This window comes from Rhipicephalus sanguineus, chromosome 8 (assembly GCF_013339695.2).
Source record: "Rhipicephalus sanguineus isolate Rsan-2018 chromosome 8, BIME_Rsan_1.4, whole genome shotgun sequence".
In the NCBI taxonomy this organism is placed as follows: domain Eukaryota; kingdom Metazoa; phylum Arthropoda; class Arachnida; order Ixodida; family Ixodidae; genus Rhipicephalus; species Rhipicephalus sanguineus.
The window spans coordinates 17,342,416-17,366,349 of record NC_051183.1 but is presented as its reverse complement, the minus strand read 5'-3'; the positions used below and the strand labels follow the sequence as shown (position 1 = coordinate 17,366,349).

General features: G+C 48.7%; 1 protein-coding gene across 1 annotated transcript in view; it reads right to left on the bottom strand.

The window, feature by feature from the left end:
• The window catches only part of LOC119401480 (myosin-VIIa), a 109,149-nt gene that overhangs the window by 37,549 nt on the left and 47,666 nt on the right, over positions 1 to 23,934 (bottom strand). The window contains exons 3-14 of the mRNA XM_037668318.2: positions 15,069 to 15,131; positions 13,538 to 13,681; positions 11,843 to 11,951; positions 9,690 to 10,033; positions 8,316 to 8,546; positions 7,195 to 7,344; positions 4,193 to 4,285; positions 3,586 to 3,660; positions 3,394 to 3,444; positions 2,528 to 2,767; positions 1,441 to 1,586; positions 435 to 552 (exon numbers count right to left, since the gene is read on the bottom strand). Of these exons, the coding sequence (XP_037524246.1) occupies positions 435 to 552; positions 1,441 to 1,586; positions 2,528 to 2,767; positions 3,394 to 3,444; positions 3,586 to 3,660; positions 4,193 to 4,285; positions 7,195 to 7,344; positions 8,316 to 8,546; positions 9,690 to 10,033; positions 11,843 to 11,951; positions 13,538 to 13,681; positions 15,069 to 15,131 (1,764 nt within the window). The remainder of the gene's footprint in view (positions 1 to 434; positions 553 to 1,440; positions 1,587 to 2,527; positions 2,768 to 3,393; positions 3,445 to 3,585; positions 3,661 to 4,192; positions 4,286 to 7,194; positions 7,345 to 8,315; positions 8,547 to 9,689; positions 10,034 to 11,842; positions 11,952 to 13,537; positions 13,682 to 15,068; positions 15,132 to 23,934) is intronic.

Here is a 23,934-nt window from a genome sequence, read left to right as displayed (position 1 = left end):
CACCTGACCGCGCTACAAGTATATGAGGATGGAGGAGGAAAAATGAGCGAATGTGGCTGAGACATGTGACGTATGCAGTCGGTTCCAAAGACCACTATGTATAAGAAAAATTCCTAGCAATTTGCGATTGTATTCGGTCGAACTGCACATCCACATGTTAGCGCGTTTTAGAACAGGCCGGAAATCTAAATTTAAGGCTATCGGCCGAAGCAGCGGGAATATTCAGCTTTTCCTTGTGTGTCGTGGTCCCTGAATTTATGACGCTGACTATGTGAATATAAGACGTGCAGAACGTGAGTACTGGACGTCTAATGCTGGACATTCAAAGTTGTCACGTAAAGTATAGTCCTGCTGAGTCGGACACGGATCAAGAGAACCGTATTCAAGCTAATGCAGCCGCACTGACTCACTAAGGAAAGAAAAAACTCGGTTACCTGCTGCCTGATGCGGATGATGTCCAGCATGCCGAGGTACCGGAGTTGCGTCAAAACCTGTTCGTCGTCGTAGTTGTTTGCCGTTTTCTGGGTGTTCGGCTTGATACAACGGACATACCTGCAGCGTGAAAAAGCCGGTGATCACAGTGATTACATTCAAAGTGGGCGCACACGTTATGCAACACAGTTCACTTGAAGTGAAATTAGAGAAAATGAATTTGATCGCTCTTGACTCATTTTGATTAAGTATGTCAGATACTTTAACATGAGCCTAATCCAAATATGAATGAAGTTTTGCACTCTCATCTAGGAATAAGACCACAGAGGTCGGAACTTAAACCCGCTACATTGTGGTTTTGTAGCCGAACGTCACAACCACAGAGCCACCACGTGCATGGGTGGGTCCGCAAAAAGCAAGCGGTTTGTGAAATAGATCAACACTTCACAAAACAAAACAGAACTTAAGGGCTTACTGATATCATGTCGTTTGCAACGTGTATCTCGTCGCACCCACTGCTTATGCTCAGTACGCTTTCGCAGATTATAAGCTAGGAATCTACACACGTTCCACAGCACGCCATTGAATGCAACAATATTATTTGTGCCTTGACTTGGAGGCGCAGTATAATGGCAACCATAAGCAGAATTGTGGTTATAATTGACATTAGATTGCACGATTATACTGGCCTGATATATACTTGCCATTAGACAAGTATAAGCAGAGATGTGCTTATAGTTGCCATTAGACCGCGCGTCCAAGTCAAGGCCCGAACGACAATATTGCATTAAATGCATATGTCAATTTGTAGCTTATCACCTGTCAAAGTGCACAGGACGAAAGCTGTGGCAAGATACACGTTGCAATGACGTCATTTCTGTAAGTCACATTCTGCGCAGTAGATCCTCGCGTTACCATTGCATACTCCAAGTCACGACATGCGGCGACTCCGTGCAGCAGATATAGAAGAAGCAAAACTCGCTGGAACGCATGTTCCGGGCACCGTACCATGGAACCGTCGAGTGCAGAAGTTCAACGAGCGCCGTCAGCTGGTAGCGAAAGGCGTCAGCGACGGTAGGCTTGCTCTTGTTCATCGTCTTCGTCATCGTGGTGCCTCCGGCCGCCAGCCGCGTCAACGTCACTTCCAGAAGGTCCTGGAGCGCCACAGAATAACAGGGACAGATTCGACGGCGTGAGAGCACTCACCGACAAGCTACTGAAAGTACCTTTATAAGAAAAAGGCTACAATAACGTGAAACGTACGGGACGGCTAAAATACAAAGCCGACATGTAGCGCTATTATCGTCTCTGTCATTTAGCCGTCCGGTATGGTTTGTAACCTTTTATGACGTATAAACTAGTCCAGACTTCCACTCTTATGGAACCTGTAGGAATGTCTCCGTACTTATCTTGTTTATCGATCTCGTGCAAAAACCAACGTAGTATGATTGTAAAAGTCAAGCGATAGCTTCCTGATAACCTGCTGAGATATGCTGTTGGAGAGGCTTGTTGGAATATAAACCCCATTGGGAACCGTTGTAAAAGGCCCGTGGGTACAACTGCAGCGTTGAAGTTTAACTCCAGCATAGGCCTACGTTACAGATCTAATTAAAACACTCGCGGGGGCACCATGCAACGCACTGGTACAAGAATCAGCTCACCATTTGAGTCAACACCCTTTAATTACATTGTCTCCGCAGGATCAGGCCGAGCTTCGATTGTCTAGGTAACAGGATGCGTTTACTCAACCTTCTACACTAAGTGAGCGGAAAAGACCCAAATCAATAGAGCGAGAGAAAGGGGTTGAAGGAAAGGCAGGCTGGTTAACTAGGTTGCCCGAATTGCTACCCTACATGTGGAGAGGGGTGTGGGGAAGTGAAAGAGAAAGATACGACATGACCCTATCAAGAGCATGGCGCAACGTCTTTAGAGTCGTGCACTTGAATATGCAGTCTTCAAATACATGGAAGAAACACTCGTACGGCTGTCTGGGCTGATGGGCTGCAATACCGGGCTTCCACACCTTGCGTAAAAGGCCGATCGTCGAGTCTACAATACTCAACGCGCAACTCACCGTCGAAGAAAAGAGGCCTACCTGGAACTTGACGAGGTCTTTGACAAAGGCGTTGGTGGACTTGCGCATGAGCTCGAACAGCTGGTCCTGCTGGGCGTCCTTGTTCTTCTCGAGGAAGCCCTGCGTGGTGTAGACTACGGTGCCCGCGTAGTGGCGGATGCCAAACTCCTGCTCCCAGCGACGACGGTCATCGCCCCGGACGTAGTACGCGTGTCCTTCCAGCTCCTGGTGAAGCTTGCTTACGAAACTGATGTCCGTGCCCTGCCATGAGTGACGTAAGTACGCGTCACGTCAAGTACAGTCGAATCTGACATCGCTCTAGACGTCGTTTTTATAAAGCTTTGTTGCCAGTTAATAAGGAAGAAGCTTGGCACTTGCTTTCATACCTCTCAATGTCATGACCGCTATAACGTCTGCGAATATCTGAATAGCGGTTCGATCCGGCCAAAACATGGCTCCATACTGAGGACTGCACCGCTACTTGCTGTCAGGATATGATATTTAGTATGGCCCCGTCTCTAGGGCCTATCCAACAAAGATGGCCCTTATTGGACAGACCCTATAGCATGCAATAGGGCGTTTACAACTCTCGGCATAGCTCCGACGGGTGGTGCTAAAGCCATTCTCTCACGTCTTCGCATAGATATCAGAAGAGGAAACACGAGCTCAAGATGTACTGTTGGTCGGTCATAATGGGTATGGCAGCGCTTTTCGGAGCACAAGGACAGAACAACACAAAGTGCCACTGTACAAACCAATGAACCATAAACCCCAGTATAAATTTTAAATCGCCTAGCTCCCAGTGCACTCTGGTGCCAACTAATGAAAACAAATACATCAATGTAAATCAACGTAAAAAGAAAAACCCTGAGTAACGTAATTTTTACCTTGGGCATGCGACATTCTTCCACGAGGAGCTTCAAAATGCACTTTGGAGGCTGTAAAGAAAGGGACGAGGTATATCAGAAATGCAAAACGCAACATCTAACCAATCTGACCTCGTGTTGATATTTTTTAACCAATGCGACGACAACAACGCTACACGTTTCTTCATTCGTAAAAAAAGCAGCTCGGCTCACCTTTTCGATCAATTCTAGACAGGCAGTGTTGTCAGTGAAATGGATATGAGAATACTGGATGTCCTCTTGGCGGTACTGCATACACGAAGGTAAGGATACGTAATAATGAGATGACTGCTATCTACAAAAGGATGGAAAGGTTAGCGAGTTGGTATGGCAGCATACTTAAAATTTTGAGCACGAAGGGACAGTGGCCGAGGCAAGACAGGACATGGACAGGTCCAGGTCCAGTGGACCTGTCCACTGTCCACAAGACGCCGGAGACAGGACAGTGGTCTACTGTCCTGTCCACTAGAGACAGGACATTGTCCACTGTCCTGTCTCCTGTCCAGTGGACAGGAGACAGGTCCAGTGGACTGGACGAGTAGTTCTCGTTTTGGGGGGGTTTTCGCTAACCCTCTGACGTTCTTCTGCATACGTATATTGCAATGACTCATAGAATATGTTTCCTTCGCTTCAATAAAAGTTTATATGTCAGTAGCCACTATTCCTGTCCATTTCTTGTCTTGGTGCCTGTGTACTTGCGCTCATGTTTTCAAGTCCACTGCTTTCCCCGCAAGACACCCCGACCAGAATGAAAACGGCGTATGTTTATCAGTGCACTTGCCATTTCTTGCTCCAGGGCGAAAACGTAGTGATTGAAGAACTTGTGGAGCTTTTCATTCGTGTAGTTGATGCACAGCTGCTCGAAGCTGTTCACCTATAGAAAAATGAAAAAAAAATTCGGCAGATCCCACGCACCGTGGGAATCGATGTAATGCGAAGCAGCCAGCAAAGAGCTGCATACATCGCCTTGTTTGTCTTTGAGCCAAATGAAATCATTCATGCCATGGCATCTAGTCCACCATATATCGCATGTTTGCCATGCACGCATGCATGCACAATCTAGTGTACACCATGCCAATGAAACGCATGTTCTGGTATATAAATGCATGACCTGTCGTTTATGTTCATCACGCACTCGTGTCATGCCATACCAATTTTGGTATATATCACGTTAACAAAACCGCCGGAAGCGCACCATGACAGTGGCATGTAAATCATACCGTACATGACATGCATGACATGATTCGCATGTTAAGACCTCTCATTTATGTTCGTCATACAGTCACATCGCGCAATACCAATTTTGGTGTATATCAAAGTAGCGAAATGGCCACGAGTGCACCATGAGTAGAGCATGTAAATCATGCCATACATGACATGAATATTATGGTTTTTCGTGTTACCACCTGTCACTCATGTTCATCATACAGTCACATCGCGCAATACCAGTTTTGGTGTATATCAAGCTACCGAAACGGCCGCGAATGCATCATGAGCGTGGCATGTAAGTCATGACATACATGGCATGCATGTCATGGTTTTCATCTTACCAACTGTCATTCATGTTCTTCATACAGTCACATCGCGCAATATCAATTCTGGTGTATATCAATCTACTGAAACTGCCGCTAGCGCATCATGAGCGTGGCATGTAAATCAGGTCGTACATGACTTGCATGTCATGATTTTCATGCTACCACGTCTCACTTACGTTCGTCATACAGTCGTGTCGCGTAACACCAATTTTGGTGTATATCGCGCAAGCGAAACGGACGCGAATGCACCATGAGCGTGGCATGTAAATCATGACATACATGTCATGGATGTCATGGTTTTCATGCTACCACCTGTTATTCATGTTCTTCATAAAGTCACATCGCACAGTACCAATTTTGGTGTATATCAATCTAGCGAAACGGCCGCGAGTGCGCCATGAGCGTGGCATGTAAATCATGTCATACATGACATGCATATCATGATTTTCATGTTACCACGTGACAGTTATGTTCGTCATACAGAAATGTCTCGTCATACCAGTTTTCGTATGCATCCCTTCATTTAAACGGCCGCGAGCGCCCCGAGACCATGTCATGTAAATCATGCTGCACATGACGTGCGCGTCATGATTTGCATGTTAGGACCTGTCATTATGTTCGTCATGAACTCTTGCTATGCCGGGCCAATTTTGGTATATATGAAATTAACGGAACGGCCGCAAGAGCCCAAAGGCCGTGGAATGTAAATCATGCTGTTCATGACATGCGTGTCATGATTTTCATGATATGACCTGTCATTTATGTTCGTGATAAGGCCTTGTTATGACACACCAGTTTTGGTATACATCCGATTAACGGAACGGCCAGGGAGCCCAAAGGCCGTGGAATGTAAATCATGCTGTTCATGACATGCGTGTCATGATTTTCATGATATGACCTGTCATTTATGTTCGTAATAAGGCCATGTTATGACACACCAATTTTGGTATACATCCGATTAACGAAACGGCCAGGAGAGCACAAATTCGTAGGCGGCTAGATAGATAGATAGATAGATAGATAGATAGATAGATAGATAGATAGATAGATAGATAGATAGATAGATAGATAGATAGATAGATAGATAGATAGATAGATAGATAGATAGATAGATAGATACGCTCAAAGTCGCAGAAGTTCGCTAAGAAATGCTTCGCATTTAAAAAAAAAAACAAGGCGCACAAAGGAAGACGGTCACACACCTTGCTAGAAATCGATCAATGTAATTTTTTGCAACATCTAAACGCTTCACCAATGTAATGGACCTTGCATATTAATTCGAGGTATGGACTGCTCGACTTGTAGCCGTCTATCATTGCGATATTGTTTAATGAGACATTGCATGCGAAAATATGCCGTCACCGTGATATGGTATGGTATGGTATGGTATGGAAAAACTTGTCACGAATAAAATCCAAAGTGCGATTAGATCTTATCACACCTCGTCCGTGGTAGGCTTAGGAGGCTCGGGGAAAGTGCGCGAGGGTGAACCGAGAAACATAGCGTTACAGCACTGGGAGGAAGTTGAGGTACGCGTGACGTAGCGGTGACGTAAAGGGGGGGGGGGGATAAGCGCGTGCTGGCTAAAGGGAGAGTGCGTCGCCTCCACTATCGGCCCTGTCGGCTGCGCTAACTCCCCACGCGGCTGAGCGCATGGCCAGGAATCGAACCCGCGTCCTCGAGCTTAACAGCCCACATCAGTCTCTAAGCTACATGGCGGCTGGCAAGGCCCTCAAGAAGCCATCTTGTCCTTGCAACATATAGTTTGTGCACAACGAGCACAGTAAAAGTGAATGACATGTTTAACCGCATTTTCCTTCGAATAAACAAATAATACGCGTCACTTCATTACTGAGGTGGCGCACCATAGCTCTCGCAATAATGTTTGGACTTAAGCATCCTTCGTTAAACACGCCATTTCGTCGTAGAAGCGTTCAACCGTACATGTAGCTTGCATGGGACGTCATGGACAAAGTTTCTCAACGCACTGGTACACCAACATGGCAGCTTTGATCACGTCAAGGCAGCGTAATCGTGTGACAGTTAATGGGCTTCAATGTGATAACGACGCCGTTTTACTTTTTTTTTTTTGGCCTCTCTGCATGAATAATGAAACATCCCGCATACGACGTACTGATAACATCAACGTGAAATCACAATCACAAACATTCGCGTCCCGCCATGTCGGTACTCCAACATGGTGGTCTCAATGACGTCAGTGCCAGCCATCTATTAGGGATAAACTTACCCCGAAGTTTTCGAATCCAAAGATGTCTAGGACGCCGAGGAACCTATTGCTGTCTCGTCCGGGACTCGTGCACATGTTGATGTAGTTTACGATCCAGGCGAACGTCCTTGAGTACAATGCCTTGGCCATGGCATGGCGGTTTTGTTGGGCCTGAACAACAATGCGCGCCTTGTATATTGGCAGGCAAGGATATCGCTATTGTTGGGAGCGAGACGACCTCCGCAGTAAAGGAATGCTGCGTCTCAAAGCAAGCGCGAGAAATGCTCGACATTGCGTGCCTACATTCAAAGCTCCTATCCCTAGCTATTTCTCTAGTTATGTAGGTCAGCGCTAACTCAACAAGTTTTTTTTTTCTTCTTTAACTATCGATCAGAGTGTCCCTATTCTATTTTTTTCTTCAACTAGATCGATCCGACTATTCCTTTTTTTTTTTAGGAGAACGTCCCATAATACCATCGCAGCTGAATCTTGTAACTACGCTGCCAGTCTCACTTAACTGAAGACTGTAACACATTAACAGGATCGATCTATACTATAGCGTATACGAAACGAAACCAACAACTCGAGAATAAATTTACCGCGCTTCTTAGGAGAACTATGAATTGAACAAGTTGGTAACAGTTCAATAAGGATTCGACGGAGGCTAGTTGGTATGGCATCGTTCTTTTGCTGCGCTGTACTGAGACACCCGGACAAAACTAGAAGACAGGATACATATGTGGACACATATGTGTCCTCTCTTCTTGTTTTGGCCTGGTGTTTCAGTATAGCGCAACAAAAGAACGATGGTGACAGTTCGTAATTATACGAAAGCAAAGCAATACTTCATGGAGAAATTTTATACACATTTGAGGAGAACAGTATTCTAATGAATTAGTAAATGTTCACATATATTAATGAAGCGCGAAACCTCTAGACAGATAGATAGATAGATAGATAGATAGATAGATAGATAGATAGATAGATAGATAGATAGATAGATAGATAGATAGATAGATAGATAGATAGATAGATAGATAGATAGATAGATAGATAGATAGATAGATAGATAGATAGATAGATAGATAGATAGATAGATAGATAGATAGATAGATAGATAGATAGATAGATAGATAGATCACCTCGTTGTACTTGAGCGGTATCTCGGTGACGTTTCCACGCACGATGATCTGCCGGTGAAGCGTGACGTAGGTGAGTTCCTCGGGCTGGAATCCCAGAAGGGTGGCCACCGTCATCAGGATCTCCTCGTCGCCCGCGGTGAGCGAGCTGCGTTCCTCGTCCCAGTCGCAGAACTGCAGGTTGCCCAGCCACAGGATGGCACTGAGCACGCTGAAGATGCCGTCCACCATTTCCTGCAATAAATTGCGAAGCCTCTCGATGTACGTTCTGATGACCATGACTATAGCAGGGGTCTCAATCACGCGGCTTCACAGTGAATAGTTTTGTGACTTTTCCAAAATAGTACTCGCATTATTTTCTCGCCTATTGCAATTAATAGCGCTTTGTTCGGGTAAGCTACGAAGGCGGGACTGGTCTCAAGCATTTTTTTTCGTGAGGCACCCCATGCTGTCACTATGAGTTGAAACGTCACCGTGGAACGAAGGCGCTATGTTTCATAACTGACGTCCAGATTTTAGTCATTGTGGAAATCAGTATCGATACGTTTTTCGAGACGTGAAGTCAAATCCTCTTCACAAATGCCCATATATAGGATATGGGAAAGGTGTTCTTCCAAATGGCAATGTTGTGTGATATTTTGTGCAAACAGCCCAGGGTGTGTAGATGGTTACCTTCATGGAAAATGCACACTTTGGTGCTTATGCCAAGACAAGGTGGACGAACTGGGTTGGCTCTGTTTATATTCCTAATCACATTTGTCCTGTGATCAACTAATACGATATCGATAAGAGGCTTCACAGACAGTGATGACGGAGACGTTGTCGAACATATTCGAACATGTCTATGTTCAATCTGTTTTTCCGTCTATGAATAGATACTAGGGGTGTGTGTGAATAGTGAAACTTAGAACCGAATCGAATACGAATCGAATACTGATCATACCGAATCGAATATGGATACGTATCGAATACTATTCGAATAGTTTTCGAATAGTAAGGCAACCATTTACAAGACAGGTCTTGAATCCTGCAACTACAAACTCAACTAAATCAAACATGAACAAAAAATCATCACGTGATGACGTCGCCATAATACGTCAGTATGACGTCACATGATGCCGTCATCACACGACATCTTCGTTTGGTCAAAGGTGGGCCAATCAAAGGTGCTGTGGAAAGCCAGGTGAGGTGCCGAAGGCATGCAATGCCTCCGATCCTGGAGGCTGTGCAAAACCACGTTAGGTGCAGAAAGATTTCGCAGGAGGCTGGTGAGGAGAATCAACACATCGACTCAGAAGAAAAAGATGGTTTTTCCCCTTCGAACCGTCTTTGTCGAATGCGTAAGGTACCCTGTGAGTGTTTTATACGGCGACGCACCTGCGGTATGTTGAGCACGGAGATGGCGAGCCTGAGGGCGTCGAACATGAGGGCGTCGTCGACGCCATCGATGGAGAGGCATCCGCTCTGGCTGAGGTAGGTGTACTGGTCGACGGGGCCGATGGCGAACTGGTCGCGTAGCTCGGCGCTGCGCTGGGCCGCCGCCACGAGCTGGTAGAAGATGTGGTAGTTTCGCTCGCCACTCGACTGGAACGTGATGCGCGACTGCTCCAGCAGGTAGTCCTGTATCATGCAGCCCTTGATCTGGAAGCGGCCGTCGAAGCACACCTGGATGAACTTGCCGAATCGGCTCGAGTTGTCGTTGCGAACCGTCTTCGCGTTGCCTGCGGGAGACAGACAGCCACAGTTATAGCAGTGACACGCAGGAGGTTTGTTTCACGATTCGTACAGTTTACCGTCTCAGGCAAACACACGGAGAGTGAGATAGAGAGCAGGAGATGGAAAGACACACAGGTCAACCAGTTCACAAGAGTAGCAGTTTCGGCGAGTCGGTTCGTTCTGGGTGTTTAGCACGACTCAGAGTAAAAGGAAAGAAAGCATGCATGGGGAGGTCAACGTCTTGTCCTCCCTTCTACGCATCCTTTGTTTCCTTTTACTCTGCTTGAGTCGCGCTAAACACTGAGAGTGTCAACTAGGCAAGCATAGGCGTGCGCACAGAGGGGACAAGGGGGTGGGGGACGTTCCTCCCTAATAATTTAAGGGGGCGCCAGTTCCCCCTGTAATTTGATTCAGTTGGACCTGTCCAATCATTGTTCAATGTGCAGGGTTATGGCAACGCAGGTTTCTGACGATAATGCGGTCAAGGTCCCCTCATGTCGCATTCCAGGACCTGTTTACTTCTCATCTTTACTCCTTGAAAGCCAGGAACCAAAGGCAGGCCGTTGTGAGCACCACGTCATCGCTTCACTTTCATGCTAGCGCCCATTGCCAAGCTTGTTTTCTTTCGGACTAGACCACTAGGAAGGGGGGGGTGCTGTGGTGAACCTTCTCCCCCCCCCCCTGAGCACGCCTATTCAGACAAGCGCGTTCTGGTTTGTTACCCAACCCTGGGGGAGAAGGACTATGAGCTAGAAGGAGGGGGAGAGAGGCACAAGAAGATGCACACAAGGGCCACAGTGTGCCACTGAGGCCGGTGCTTCTCGAGAAACTGCAGCAGGGCAGGTGCAGTCTTCCTCGACATCGACAGGTGCGGCAAGGGTCCAGATATCACGTGGTTTAACGTCTTAAGTAACCTTATTATTCCAGTCCTGCAGAAAGTGCAACTTATAGCCAGGAAACTAGACCAAAAGGTCTAGTATCGTTGCTGCAGGGGCGTAGCCGAAGGGGGGGGGGGGGTGAGGGGTTCAAACCCCCCGAAATTTTTCAATTTTGCTTGCGTATATATACACGTACACATACAAACGCACGCACGAACATACATAAAGTATGGTTGAACCCCCCCCCCCCCCCCGAAAAAAATTTCTGGCTACGCCCCTGCCTTGCTGTAGTCGGCATTTTACGAGGGTCCTAATTAAGAGTGCAAAACTCTTCGATTATGGGTCCCTGAGAGTCGCTAACCAAACACTGGGGCTAGAACTCACTTAAATCATTGTATATGTAACGTTGTGCTTTTATTTACTTTATGCTGACTTCAATATGGCGTCACTTGATATGCGATTGCACAACGTAGATTATAAAGGGGGCGTGTTTTACGGTGGCGTTGATACACATGCGCATGGACGTACTGCGCATGTTCATGTTAAAAGTTATCGTGCGTTGGTCGCAAATAAGTTATTTATATGAAACAAAAATCAGTTGAAAGTTAGCGCCCGTCCGTTTTTGTTGCCGACTATTTTATGAAAGTTCTTACACTTAGCATTGTTGAGTATGGAGTACCCACTAGCTCGAACCCGCTCGTTGTGAAATTACAGGAATGGGTCACTTCGTAGATTAAGGGAGTAACAGCGCGAACACACACCCACAAGAAAGACAAAACGGAGAGGGACGACACCGAAAAAAAAACAGCGCTTGTGTGTCTGTGTCGCCTCTCTTGTGGGTGTGTGTTCGCGCTGTTACTCCCTTCATCTACAACGAACCAACTCGCCCAGAAAGAAGTATTAATGGATCACTTCGAAAGAAATTTTCTCACTCACCGAATGCTTCGAGGATGGTGTTAGCTTCCAGGATCTGTTGTTCAATCCACGTGGATACGTTTGTGGTGACTGTGCAAAGGTACTGCAGAATGAACTTTGTAGTTTCCGTCTGAAAGGAAAAAAAGGGGGTGCGTGACTTGCTCAGCCACATGAACGAGATAGACATAGACAATGGCACTTTGACGTATTGACCATACAGCAATATTTAAAGTATCGAGAAGCCCTTGTAGAGGCTATTTGAACACAGTCAGCAGATACATTAGAGCCCCGTGAAATATCACTCTCCTCTTGGTTGAAACAGCGCACACGAGACGACGACGAAGTATAAGAAAACACAGGACTCGCTCAAGCTTCCATTCTTATCACTCTCCTGTTGGCAAAAGTAGGCGAACGACCTGTCAAGGCTGAACTGTCCTTAACCTCAAATCATTAGAATGACTTGCATGCATCTGGGCTAGTTAGTGGTTTTGCATGTTGAGTTGCAGCAGTGTCCTCATGTTGACATTCTTTCGTCCGCCCTCTCAACTTAGCTGCAAATACTAGTCATATTTCATGGCCTCATCAAAGTTCACTCTCACCCAAATGTGCTAGTTGAGATGCTTTCGGACTTGCCTTCCCCTCATTTCAAGCACATTGCTGAATGTCGAGTCTTCAACTTGAACATCACTTCGTAGATCCGGAGCAAGGCCACCAATGTCGAAAGTAGCAGCTATATGAATTTACCATGCAGGAGACCACGCGATGTTCTCTAATTTGTTTTCTACGCGTGTTCAAAACCATTCTAACTCTAATGAAGTGTCATTCCAGAAAGTACGCGTTAACTTGAAGGCTTCAAATGCGAGACATGCCATGTCAAGCTGTTACTTAAGGAAAGCGCAGCCAGGTTTACATGACTTGCTTCCACTAACCTGACCCCAACCTCAACCTTTTCTCGCTACGACAACTCACGTTGTACTGAACGTATAATTACATCAGACGCACCCGCCGCAGTGGTCTAGTGGTTATGGTGCTCGACTGCTGATCCGAAGGTCGCTGGATCGAGCCTCTGGCATGGCGGTTGCATTTATATGGAGGCGGAATGCTACCAGCCCGTGTACTTAAATTTGGGAGCACGTTAAAGAACCTCAAGTGGCGGAAATTTCCGGAGCCTTCCCCTACGGTGTACCTCATAATGATGTGATGGTTTGGGGGAGTAAAACCCCAACAATTACATTATTATGTTAGATGGATGGAAGTGCATACCCGGAAGCCACTTGAGGGATAAGTGGCATAACGGAAGTTAGGTACGTTCTGCGATCCCTGAGGCTACTGAGGCTAGGCAGGGATAGGATACAACATCCTTTTAGATGTGAAGCATCTTATGGCGGAGTTCAATCCGGTGGTGGTGGTGTGCGGCGTGACCACCCTTACTGCGCATGCGCAAACCTTCTCCACTTCCCCCTTCTCCACTCCCTCTCTCCCCTTTCCCTCTCCACACCACCTCTCCCCCTCTCTTCCCCTCTCATTTCCCTTTCCCGCCCCTCTCCACTCCTCCTCTCCCCTCCCCTCTCTCCTCCACCTCTCCACTTCCCCTCTCCCCTTTCCCCCTCACCACTCCACCTCTGAAACGCGGGCTCTACATGCCGAAACACTGCTTCGCATCGCCTCATGGTCCCCTTTAGCGGGAGATGGCGTGATTTTTTTCCTCACGCTTACCTTTCCGGCACCGCTCTCGCCGCTGATGACGCACGCCTGGTTGGCGGTCATGTTCTGCAGGCTGTCGTACGCAGACTCGGCGATGGCGAACACGTGGGGCTCGCACTGGCCGATCTTGCGGCCGCTGTACCGGAGCACCCAGTCCTGTGCAAGGAAAGAATACGGCGGCCACTTAGCAGTAAATGCGAGAGCAATATGTGCTGTCATTACCTTTCATTACTTTTGTAATTACCTTCAATTACTGCGATGGCCAACGCTAATTAACAACACTCAACTACCTTTAATTACGTTCAATTACCTTGATAGTCAGTACTAGCCAACATTAAGCCACACGAGCGAAAATTACGCATTTACCATTATTTGCCTTTAACTACCTCTAAATTACATTCAATTAATATGATAGCCAGGATTAGCCAGTAGTGATGATGTTAAGCGACTAAATACGGTAAGTTTCACACAAGCACATACTTTTTCCACGCTGAACTTCCTTATGCTGACGGATTAAGAGTGCACGTGTTATGGAGCCCTATATGCGATCTTCTGCACAAAATGTGTCACTCATAATCATCGTCAACCATCGATTGAACATGTCTTTATTCACGCATGATCTTCTCATAACATGTGAGTGGGCTGCCTAGTCCGGCAGTCAATTCATGCTCATAATCATCGTCATGAACCTATTCAGGTACATTACAGAAAGAAGGAAGGCAGTTCGCAGCGATCTCCAATTACGTCCCAGCGATATCCGGTGCCTTGCATTTACAACTGACGCCATCTTACTAGCGCAAATTTTACCAATTTCGTCGCACCATCTACTTCTCTGCAGTTTCCGACTGAGGCTCCCTTCCTTCGGAACCGATTCGGTAACTCTGACAAACCATCCTCCACATTGCATTATGTACCCAGCTTCTATTTTCTGTTCTTATTATCAACTAGAATGCAGGCTCAGTGGTCCCATTTGCACTATAAATCCCACCGCCGTCATCGCCTAAACGCTACACGTTAAACTATGTTTACTTCATTAACCTCCGAGTTTCTGCCATGTATGCTAATACTGGTATAGAGTCGAGGACGTCAGGTAGTTAGACGAAGGGACGAAATTAAGAAGTTCGCAGGGATAAAATAGAATCGCACAAACCAGGGTAAGATAACTGGGAGAGGCCTACGTCTTGCAGTGGACCTAACGTAGACTGGCGATGATAACATGTAATGACTGTTTACTTTTAACGCGTAATATTATTTAGCGAGTGGGTCAATGAATTCCGCGTGGAGACAAAAACAAAGCTTTTGGCCCAACACCCACAAGATGAAACACGACGTGCACGCTAGAAGGAGCGAGAAGATGCAAACAGATGTGTGGAATGTTAATTCCACAATACAAGTAAGCGTATAGACGTAGACAATTCTCCGCACGCCGACCACCATGCATGCAATGCTGCGGATATCAAGGAGAGTTTCCGTTTAGGGCTGTCCCACTTAATGTTTTATTCTTGTTATATTTGTAAGACGTTTCCATGTAAGCGTGTCTCACCGTGTCATAAATGCTGAGCTCCTTGTAAGGGTTGACGGCGATCAGGATGGTGCCGGTGTAGGTCTGAGCCAGTCTGGTTAAGGGTCATAGCGTGGTGCAACGTGAAACACACAAAGATGAACAAGTCGAGCCGAAAGAACCAGCGGGATCGAGGCACTCAACTTATGATGCAGGCACTCGCTATATATGATGCACCAACTCACCCAATCACCGAACTGGTCCGACTGAGTAAAGGTATGAGGCAGACTTGACGCCCACCTTAGACAATCAGGACGGTTGAAAAGAAGGGGGGCGCACGCCTGTGCATGCCGCAGCAGTGAAATCACGCGGTGCAGTCACAGTATCATCGCCATTGCGAGAGTCACAAGAAGCGGCAAGCTGTCCGTAGAAGAAGACAGGGAAGAGGACAATTGCATCAAACGGGGCGGGGGCGGGCGCCAGGACATTTTTTTTTCTTTACTATAAATTATCTTTTTCGCATATTCATTTTAACTTATTTTTTCACAAAGTCTACTGCCGCACGCTTCGTGGCCGATCCCCCGTAGTGGGTTGGGCTATTCCCCCAAGGAACCAACCAACCAACCAAAGCCAGGACAGGCTGCCGGCCGCACCCAGCGAAGAGCGCGATGCGCCGACGTGCCGCCACCGCGGCCGCAGTGGGCCGGCCTTGCTGACCAGAGTGCGACCATGAGTCGGGTCCTGCTCCGCGGGGGCGCCGGCCCGGGGTTCCCACCCCGGGGCGGGGACGAACAAGACCAGCAACTGCCGTCGTCGCTGCTCGACCAGGAACTGTTCGAGTGCCTCCGCGAGCAGTTGCCCTGCAGGGCTCGCCGTGGAGACGACTTCGCGCCGGAGGTCGTGCTTGAGTTCGTGCGCAGCATCACCGAGCTCCAGGGCGATGACTTCAAGGGGCGCGGCGCACCGCCCGAACACACAGAGGCGAGTGAATCCGCGTATTGCCGTCACATTCAACCGGGGATTTATGACTGTCCATTTTAGCTCGCGCTAGTTGGATGAGATGAGCTCGACTACCGACGGCGACGATCGGCTCCTGTTAGGTCTCTATCCAATCAACGCGTGCTGAAATGGACAGTTCACTTATTGGAGTCTTACAGAGTAGCCTCCTGCTCTACCTATCATAGCCCCAGTCACACTTGTGCAATAAAGATGGTAGGGCCAGAGCGACGGATCGAAGGCAGTCATGATAGGGTGGGGGTCGGCATCTTGTAAAATCATGCAGATTAGGGAGGACATGGGCTCGTGGCATCCTCGATAGTGTTGATGCCGCATGTCCCGGTGGATGCCTTCGATTTACCGTATCGGGCTAACCGGGACTGCCAGGGACGCTGCGTAAGCAACGCACATTGGCTGAAGGCACTGAATGACTCGGGCACACCAGTAGTAAAACCTCGTTAATTCGAACTCGAAGGGGACTATCAAATTGTTTGAATTAGGCGGAGTTCGAATTAGCGGGCGGGAGTCAGAGTGAACGGACATCACGCCACACTGCGCGGGCAGAACCCAAAGAAGCCACCTCTAGACTCGTTATCGCGAATTAGGCGCTACTTCACGTTTGTGGCAGGTGATTTCGTAAATTACGTTCATTTATCTCTAACAGCGAACAGAGTTATTTGATCAGTCAGTGATACGCCAGAAACAAGCACCGACATGCATTCATGTGAGCAGTGAGCCTTAATGTCGAAATATATGACGCTATTTAGGCTCCAAAACACGTTTATTTGCATGGCAAAGTTAACGCAATCAAAATTAAAAGTAATCAGCAATTTGCATTTGCTTGCGTTTCTTCAGTAGCGACTCCATGAGCATCGTTTGCAGCTTGCCCAAGAGCTCCAACGCAGCGTCCGAATTCACATCTGCTGAGACATGTTTCGTTGTTTTGCATCTCTAATAAATTTGGTTTGGTTTGGTTTCGCAACACATTGTGGTCACTCTGAGCCAACTTCTGCGAGGAGCGATGAAAACCAGGAGCTCCGAGTTCGAATTAACCGTTGTGGATACCGACGCGTTCAAATTTCTCCCATATAAATGCACAGGGCTGCGCCGGGACCAGGGCGTCAGTTCGAATTAACTGTAAGTTCGAATTAAGCGAGTTCTAATTAACGAGCTTTTACTAGTGCCAGGGACGGGTAAACAAAAATGCACAGTGGTGAGGGCGAGGCAGCATCCTCCTTTGGATAAACTAGCAAGGCAAGTTTGCTTTTCTTCGCCGCCATGTTGACTTAACTCCGCGCTGGCCCGGTCCTTGCAGGTGACGCGTGCTCCCGAAGGCAGGCACATACTGGACGCGTCACTGGAGGCCCTCAACTGCGACCCGGTGCCCGTGCTGCTTCCGCTAGTGGTGAACCCGAGGGGCGCCAGCGACACGGCCGTTGTCGCCAACTCCGTGGGCTCGTGGAACCAGCGTCGACTGTCCGCCGAGAACACACTGCGTTGTCTCCGGCTTCGCTCGCAGCCAAGTTCCGAGGGCGACCAGGAGAAGGCCGTGATTGCCGAAGCGCTGAAGGACATTCGACGGCGCCTCGAACCGTCCCCTCAGGTACGGCGCACTAGTGGTGTATCGACGCGTGTCCATTAGGGGTGTGCGAATATTCGAAAGTTTCGAATATTCGTCGAATATTATATTCGAAATATTCGTATTCGATTCGAAAATCGTGTATTCGAAAAGTTTCGAATATTCGATAACTTCGAATATTCGAAAAATTCGAATATGCGATTCGATTGTCATGCATAAAATAACTCGTCTTCCACATTTCTGCTGCCTTCGTATCGCTAAAGACGTTGCCAAGAGGAGCGATAAACATCCTAAGTGCACGGAGGCACAATATCTGCCTGCGACGAGCGCCCCAATACGTATGATTTATTGCTGGTGCATCTCCGACGTGCAGCGCTGTTGGCGATCATGTAACCGTACATTTTCAGTATTATGCGGCCGTAACGTGCCGCACTACCACTCGTTCACTATGCGGGACCACTTCTGAAGGAAGACAGTGACCCACGTGACTGGTGGCGGACTGTAGGCACCTTCAGATACCCCAGTCTGACAAAGCTTTGCCCCATGTACCTCCATATACCAGCCACTTCTGTTCCAAGCGAGCGTGCCTTTTCAGTGGCAGGGGGGGTTGTCTCTGTTAGAAGGGAGCGCTTGCTGCCTGATCATGTGGAGCAACTCACATTTCTTCATGATAACATCTAGTCATTACTTTCATTGTGCCGTGATATTTGCTTGCGTTGTGATGTGCATTGTGCTAGCCTGGACATTGTGTTCTGGAGATAGCAGTGTATGTTGTGTTGCCAGTCAGGCTGTTGATATTTCTTTTTTTTTTAACATAGCTACATGTTAAATAAAATATTGTAACTGTGGAGGCATTTTTCCTTTGATATTCGATATTCGAAGGTGGATATTCGTATTCGATTCGTATTCGAAAAATTTTATATTCGCACACCCCTAGTGTCCATAGATAATGACATTTCCGGGACCGTTTATCGGCCGTTCGGGAATGCCAAGTTACCAATCGGAGCTAGATACGCATTTCTGTGTCGGAAGTTTCTCGAATGTCGTCGCTTAGGTTAAAGGCTGCAAATAACTTCCCGTGTGCTTTCCTTGGGTTCTTTATCTGCTGGCTTGATACGTGTGATAAAATATGACCTCTCCCTCTCGATCAACTCCCATTCTCCTTTGTCATTTCTACATAGGCAGAACCTCTGTCTAATCGGATTGCGCGCACTGTCTCTCCCTGCGCAGAGGGACGAATAAATTGCTATGGTAACAAATGCACTTTCGTGCCGACACGACGGATAGATCCAACGACAACGGCATTCCGACACTGATTGGGTAAAGTAACGACGAAGTTATGCCAACAAAAAGGTAACAAGAGCGTGGATTGGTCGAGCGGCGTCAAGCTATAAAGCTAAGATAAAGGCGACGTACAAATTGACAAGGATGATGCGCTAAATCTTATGAAATGGCTACCCTTATGAACTTCGCTTAGTGCTGTGTAGCTCTCGCCCCATGAAGTGAAGACATTTTCAGGAAATATCGAATAAAGCTTCGCTTATCACCATTTTCGACATATACGTGAAATACGCGGCGATTTCCTCCTGCCCTTTGAGGCTCGCACGTGACTGTCGTACAAGTCTTCGAACTTTTTTCAGCGATTCTTTTTCAACGCTTCGCAGGAATCGTCAGGAGAGACGTCCGGTCCCAGCGAGCTCGAGGAGCTCATGGAGGAGAGCTCTCTCGCGACGACGTCCGAAGACACGTCGTCCTCCCAGGATAACACCGGGCACAACAGCGGCGACTCCACCAGTGCAGAAACGACGGAGGCGTCGGAGCAGCCTGACGTCGAGGCCGCCTCCGAAGTACACTCGGGCGCCAGCGGTAAGAGTCGGTGTACCCCCGGGTTCCAATCAGCCGCCACAACCTACGACCTTCTCTCGTCAGTCGTCTCGTGCCTCGACCCGGTGGTGGACCATGTTGAGCCCCTGTACACCATGCGCAACGTGTACCAGAACATCGAGCAGGCCTACGACACGGTGTTCAGCAGCGTGCCGCCGTTCGATGCAGGCATGCCGCTATTCCTGGACGAGGACCCGAAGCAGCCGGCTGACAGCTGCTTGGCCTGCTACGACTTCACGAACCACGAGTACATCAACCAACACGAGAGGCTTCCGGGCGGCGCCTTCGAGCGGTTCGTCTCGTCCAGTCTTAAGAGCGACGTCGACGAGCAGCAGCAGATGGCGTCGCGGGTGCCAGACCTTCTGTGCGGCGACGACTGCCAGTTCCAGTCGTCGCACGTCGCGTCGCAGTTCCAGCAGGTGCCCCTGAACGCCGAACGGGGCGGCGTCGTTCAACAGGCCGACGGCGCGAGCGGCGGCAGCTCGATAATACCCAGCGTCGACGAGAAGTCCTTCATCAACTTCCTCTTCTCCACCATGTCCAACGATAACGCGGTCGAAGACGAGGCGGGAGGGCAGCTGGACCTTTTCCAGATTAACCCTAACGCCGTGTTCCTGAACGAAAACGTGGATACAGTCAACGGTCACGTCGCCCCTGCCGTCCTCGCTGACTACAACAACAACGTCTTCGGTTTTCACGACAGCATGCCGGGGTATCAGGAATTGGCCACCATCGACGAAGCCGACGGACACGTCGAGGTTTCCGACGAAGTGCAGGTTCTCCACACGAGGCGCCAGTTCTCCGAACAGACCGAGGGCTCCACGCCCGCTCTGCCGACGGAGACGAGTCTTGCCAGGACAGCTACGGCTCTGCCTCAGATATATCAGCCAGACCTAGGAGAAAAAGGTCACATGACGGCGACCCAGGTGTTTCAAGTCGAGCTGTCCAACATGGAACCGGAGTTCCTCCGTTCTCTGCAAGGAAAAAACGACGACGTGAACGCAGAGAAGGGGCACTTGTTCGCTCCCTCGGCGAGGGTCTGCGACGTCCTTTCGACCGAACCCGAGCGCAACTACGACCTGCTCAAGTCTTCGCCCGAGCGTTGCTCGTGGGCCAAGGCGAGGACTCCGTTCTCGGACGGCAACGCCCTGAACCAAGAGTTGATTCCCGGCGCCGAAGAGGCGCTCAAGTTGCGCCGCCGAAACGGGCGCAACTTCTTCTCCGACGGCAACATTCTGGGTGACGCCATCGGAGGCGGCGCCCAGGCGGCGCAAGAAGTTTCGGACGAGCCCACTAAGCCCACCTCCTGGTATCCGCGGCCCGCCTTTGACAACTACAAGGACTGGATGAGACTGTTCGCTCCTCTCAGGCCCGTATTCTTCAGGGGACAGCAGCTGCCACCCCAGAAGCCACCTCCGCTGAAACCTGTGTTCCTGAGGCAGCCGCAGCGGTCACTCGACGACTGGATAGCAGACGGCGACGTGGCGGCCGAAGCGACGCTGAACGTCAACCATGGCTGGGCCAAGAAAGGCCGCCTTCCGTCCAACGCACCCAGCTGCCTCACCGACGACGACTTGAACACTGAGGACATCACGTCGGGCGTGCAAGAAGACAAGGGCATGCATATGCCGCTGCTCATGGAGTCTCGAGTTCCCGACGACCGGCAGCGAATGGTGGCGACGGAATCGAGTTCTAGCGACGCGAACAACTCGGAAGCATTCGGCACTTCCTCTTGCGAGGACAACAAGGATTCCAGCTGCACGGCCACTTCGCTCAGCGCCAGCGAAGACGTCGAAGACTCGGCAAGGACGTCTACCACCGCGGTGTCCGTGGCTGTCCCTCCTCGGAGTCTCCGTCACGCCGCGTCCCGACTCTTCGAGAACATGGACGCAGAGGAACCACGGAACGAGCCGTTGGTGCCGTTGTCATCCACCGGTGGAGCAGCCGTGAACTGGGGAACACACTGCAGCACGGTCTCGATGACGGACGAAGCTGAGTTCGACGGGACCGCGCCACTGTTTGACTTCGCGTCGGCGGCGCCCAGCGAAGAGACCATCGACGTCGGCGGTTTCAACGAGGTCTACCCGGGCACGACCAAGAAGACCGTAGCTGTCCGGGCCATGATGCCAACCATCGACGAGGAAGATTAGGAGTAAAGAAGCACACACCACCCTCACCCGCTCGCTGGTGTCCAAGAATCTTCCGAAATTGGTAAAGAAATTTCCTGTTTGTAAAAAAAAAACAAACAAACAAGGAAAGTGTCACTGCGTGTTCAACGGTGGACTAAGAAGGCGAGTGCAGTGGTCACTGCGATTCGGATGGAGGCAGAGATGTCGACCAAGACCCGCCAAACTCTCCCCGTTCGACTGGTGGATTCATGGACGCAAAAACAAGGAAGTGCCACTGATCCTTGACGGCAAATAAAAAAGCAGGCGGTGCTCGTGACCAGCATGTCAGAGGGAAGATCAATAGACCTCCTCCACGCCACCATTCGTGCTATTGATAATAGGCAACGGACACAAAATTTCACGATCACGAATGACGAACCGGTGGAATGGTGTGCAAGAAAAGTGTCTGTAGTGAAGGTGTCGCTCGGAGACTTCATCTTTTCTACGCGGACAACCAAACGCGACGGAACCATGCGTAAAATTGCTTAAACGGTAACCGTCCTTTACAGTTACTACATTAAAATTTCTTGACATATGCTCTCCCTCCGTGTCGATGACGGTTTGTGCATATGTGCAGGTGCTACGCAGCAAATCGGCGCTAATGTTTCGTCCTTCACAGACGGCAGCTGTTGGGAATACACTATAGTCGTAGTATTCTTAGGGCTATACACTATAGCCCTAAGAATAAATACAAGCTCCGCCTGCAAAACCGGGGCGCGCTCACCAATCACCTATGTAAGAGAGCCGTGCAAGCTGGTTTCCTTTCAAATCGCATTTTTCCTGCACTAATGTAAATACCACGTATATCGAAAACAATGTTTGTAGTTCCAACCTAAAATAATCTTTGGCTAAAGAGTTATGTCAAAATCTCTGATGAAATTTGCCAGGACGTTCAAGTTTCCGAGTGTTAACCAGCGACACGAACATGTGTCTGTATGGGTAGAAGTGCTTGATGTCACTGAGTTGAGCAAACTTGATTGCATGGAATGTCTGTGTGAATTTTTCCAGGTTGGGACAGTGATGCCTGGGGTTGGAACTTCTATTTATTCTTAAGTTTGTAAACCACTATACTCAGATTCACTTGTGCACAGACATCAGAAACGACTTGCATCGAAGGACACTGCATGGTGTGAATGTATATGTAACGGGAAAACAAAACAAACGCCACCAGAAGGGTTATTTCTGCATCTGGGCCCGTATCCTCAAAAACCAGTTAAACATAAAATTGTTCGTAAGAGAAAAAAGTTCAACCCTGATGTCGGACGTATTGTTCAAGAAGGCGGCTGACCAATGAAGACTTACGAAAGACACAAGAACTGAAATTTGGGCTAGTCTGTAGTAATTCATACTTGGACAGGTGGCGCAAGAGACACGGGCACAAGGAGGTCTGGTCTTACTGTTTCTTCTTATGTCCCTGTCTTTCGCGTTATAGATGTTCAAGTACTTAAGACAGTCTTGTACATTCGGCCCTTAATCCCCACAAAAATCGCTAATACACGCATGAAACGTCCGTGAACACGGGGCGTCGCTAGTTGCAGCCTTGAAGACGACAAGTCCGCTTGTCGAAACGTCGGCTCCCGCGAAACCTCGTGTTCAAGAATTTTCCATCCCTTCAAGCTTTCATCTTCCCCTGAACTTCTGCTTATTACAAGAATGTGGTTCCAAAGCACCTTAAGACAGTTTCCTTGCACACAACGAAACGTAACTACATGCACCACAATTGCGCAAGAATAAATCGCCCAGAGTATAGGGCCGCTGCCGCGTGGAAGTCTGGATTGAGCCACTCGCGTCGCTTGGCAACAGAGACACTGCAGACATTTGCCACATTTTTGTTTCCTGGGCCAGAGTGGCAGACGTGGCCGTTCATCCGTTAAGGATTGCGTCATCATTGCGTCTTCGCGCTTTGCCGTCCAATTAGTGGAATAGATGGCGACTACACAAGACCGGCGGGACCCCAAATCTATCTGTATACGTTACGTCAGCAAAATTCGAATTGTGAACTAACGCGGATAAGGAGGCTTTATAGGCGCCGATCTTGCGTAACTCGCAAAAAAACGCGATTGGAACAAAGTCATCCTATACATATCTAGAACACCATACATAGTCTCTAGACCAGTTCAAACAATTGACACAACACGAACAAAACCAAGTGGCTAAACCGTGTCGTCTGTGCAGCGTGAGCCATGCATGCATGCAGACGGCGTTGCAGACGATGCGGTCACGATGTGTATGGTGAATCCGTTAAGAGAGAGATAATAAAATGAGGGAAAGGCAGGGAGCT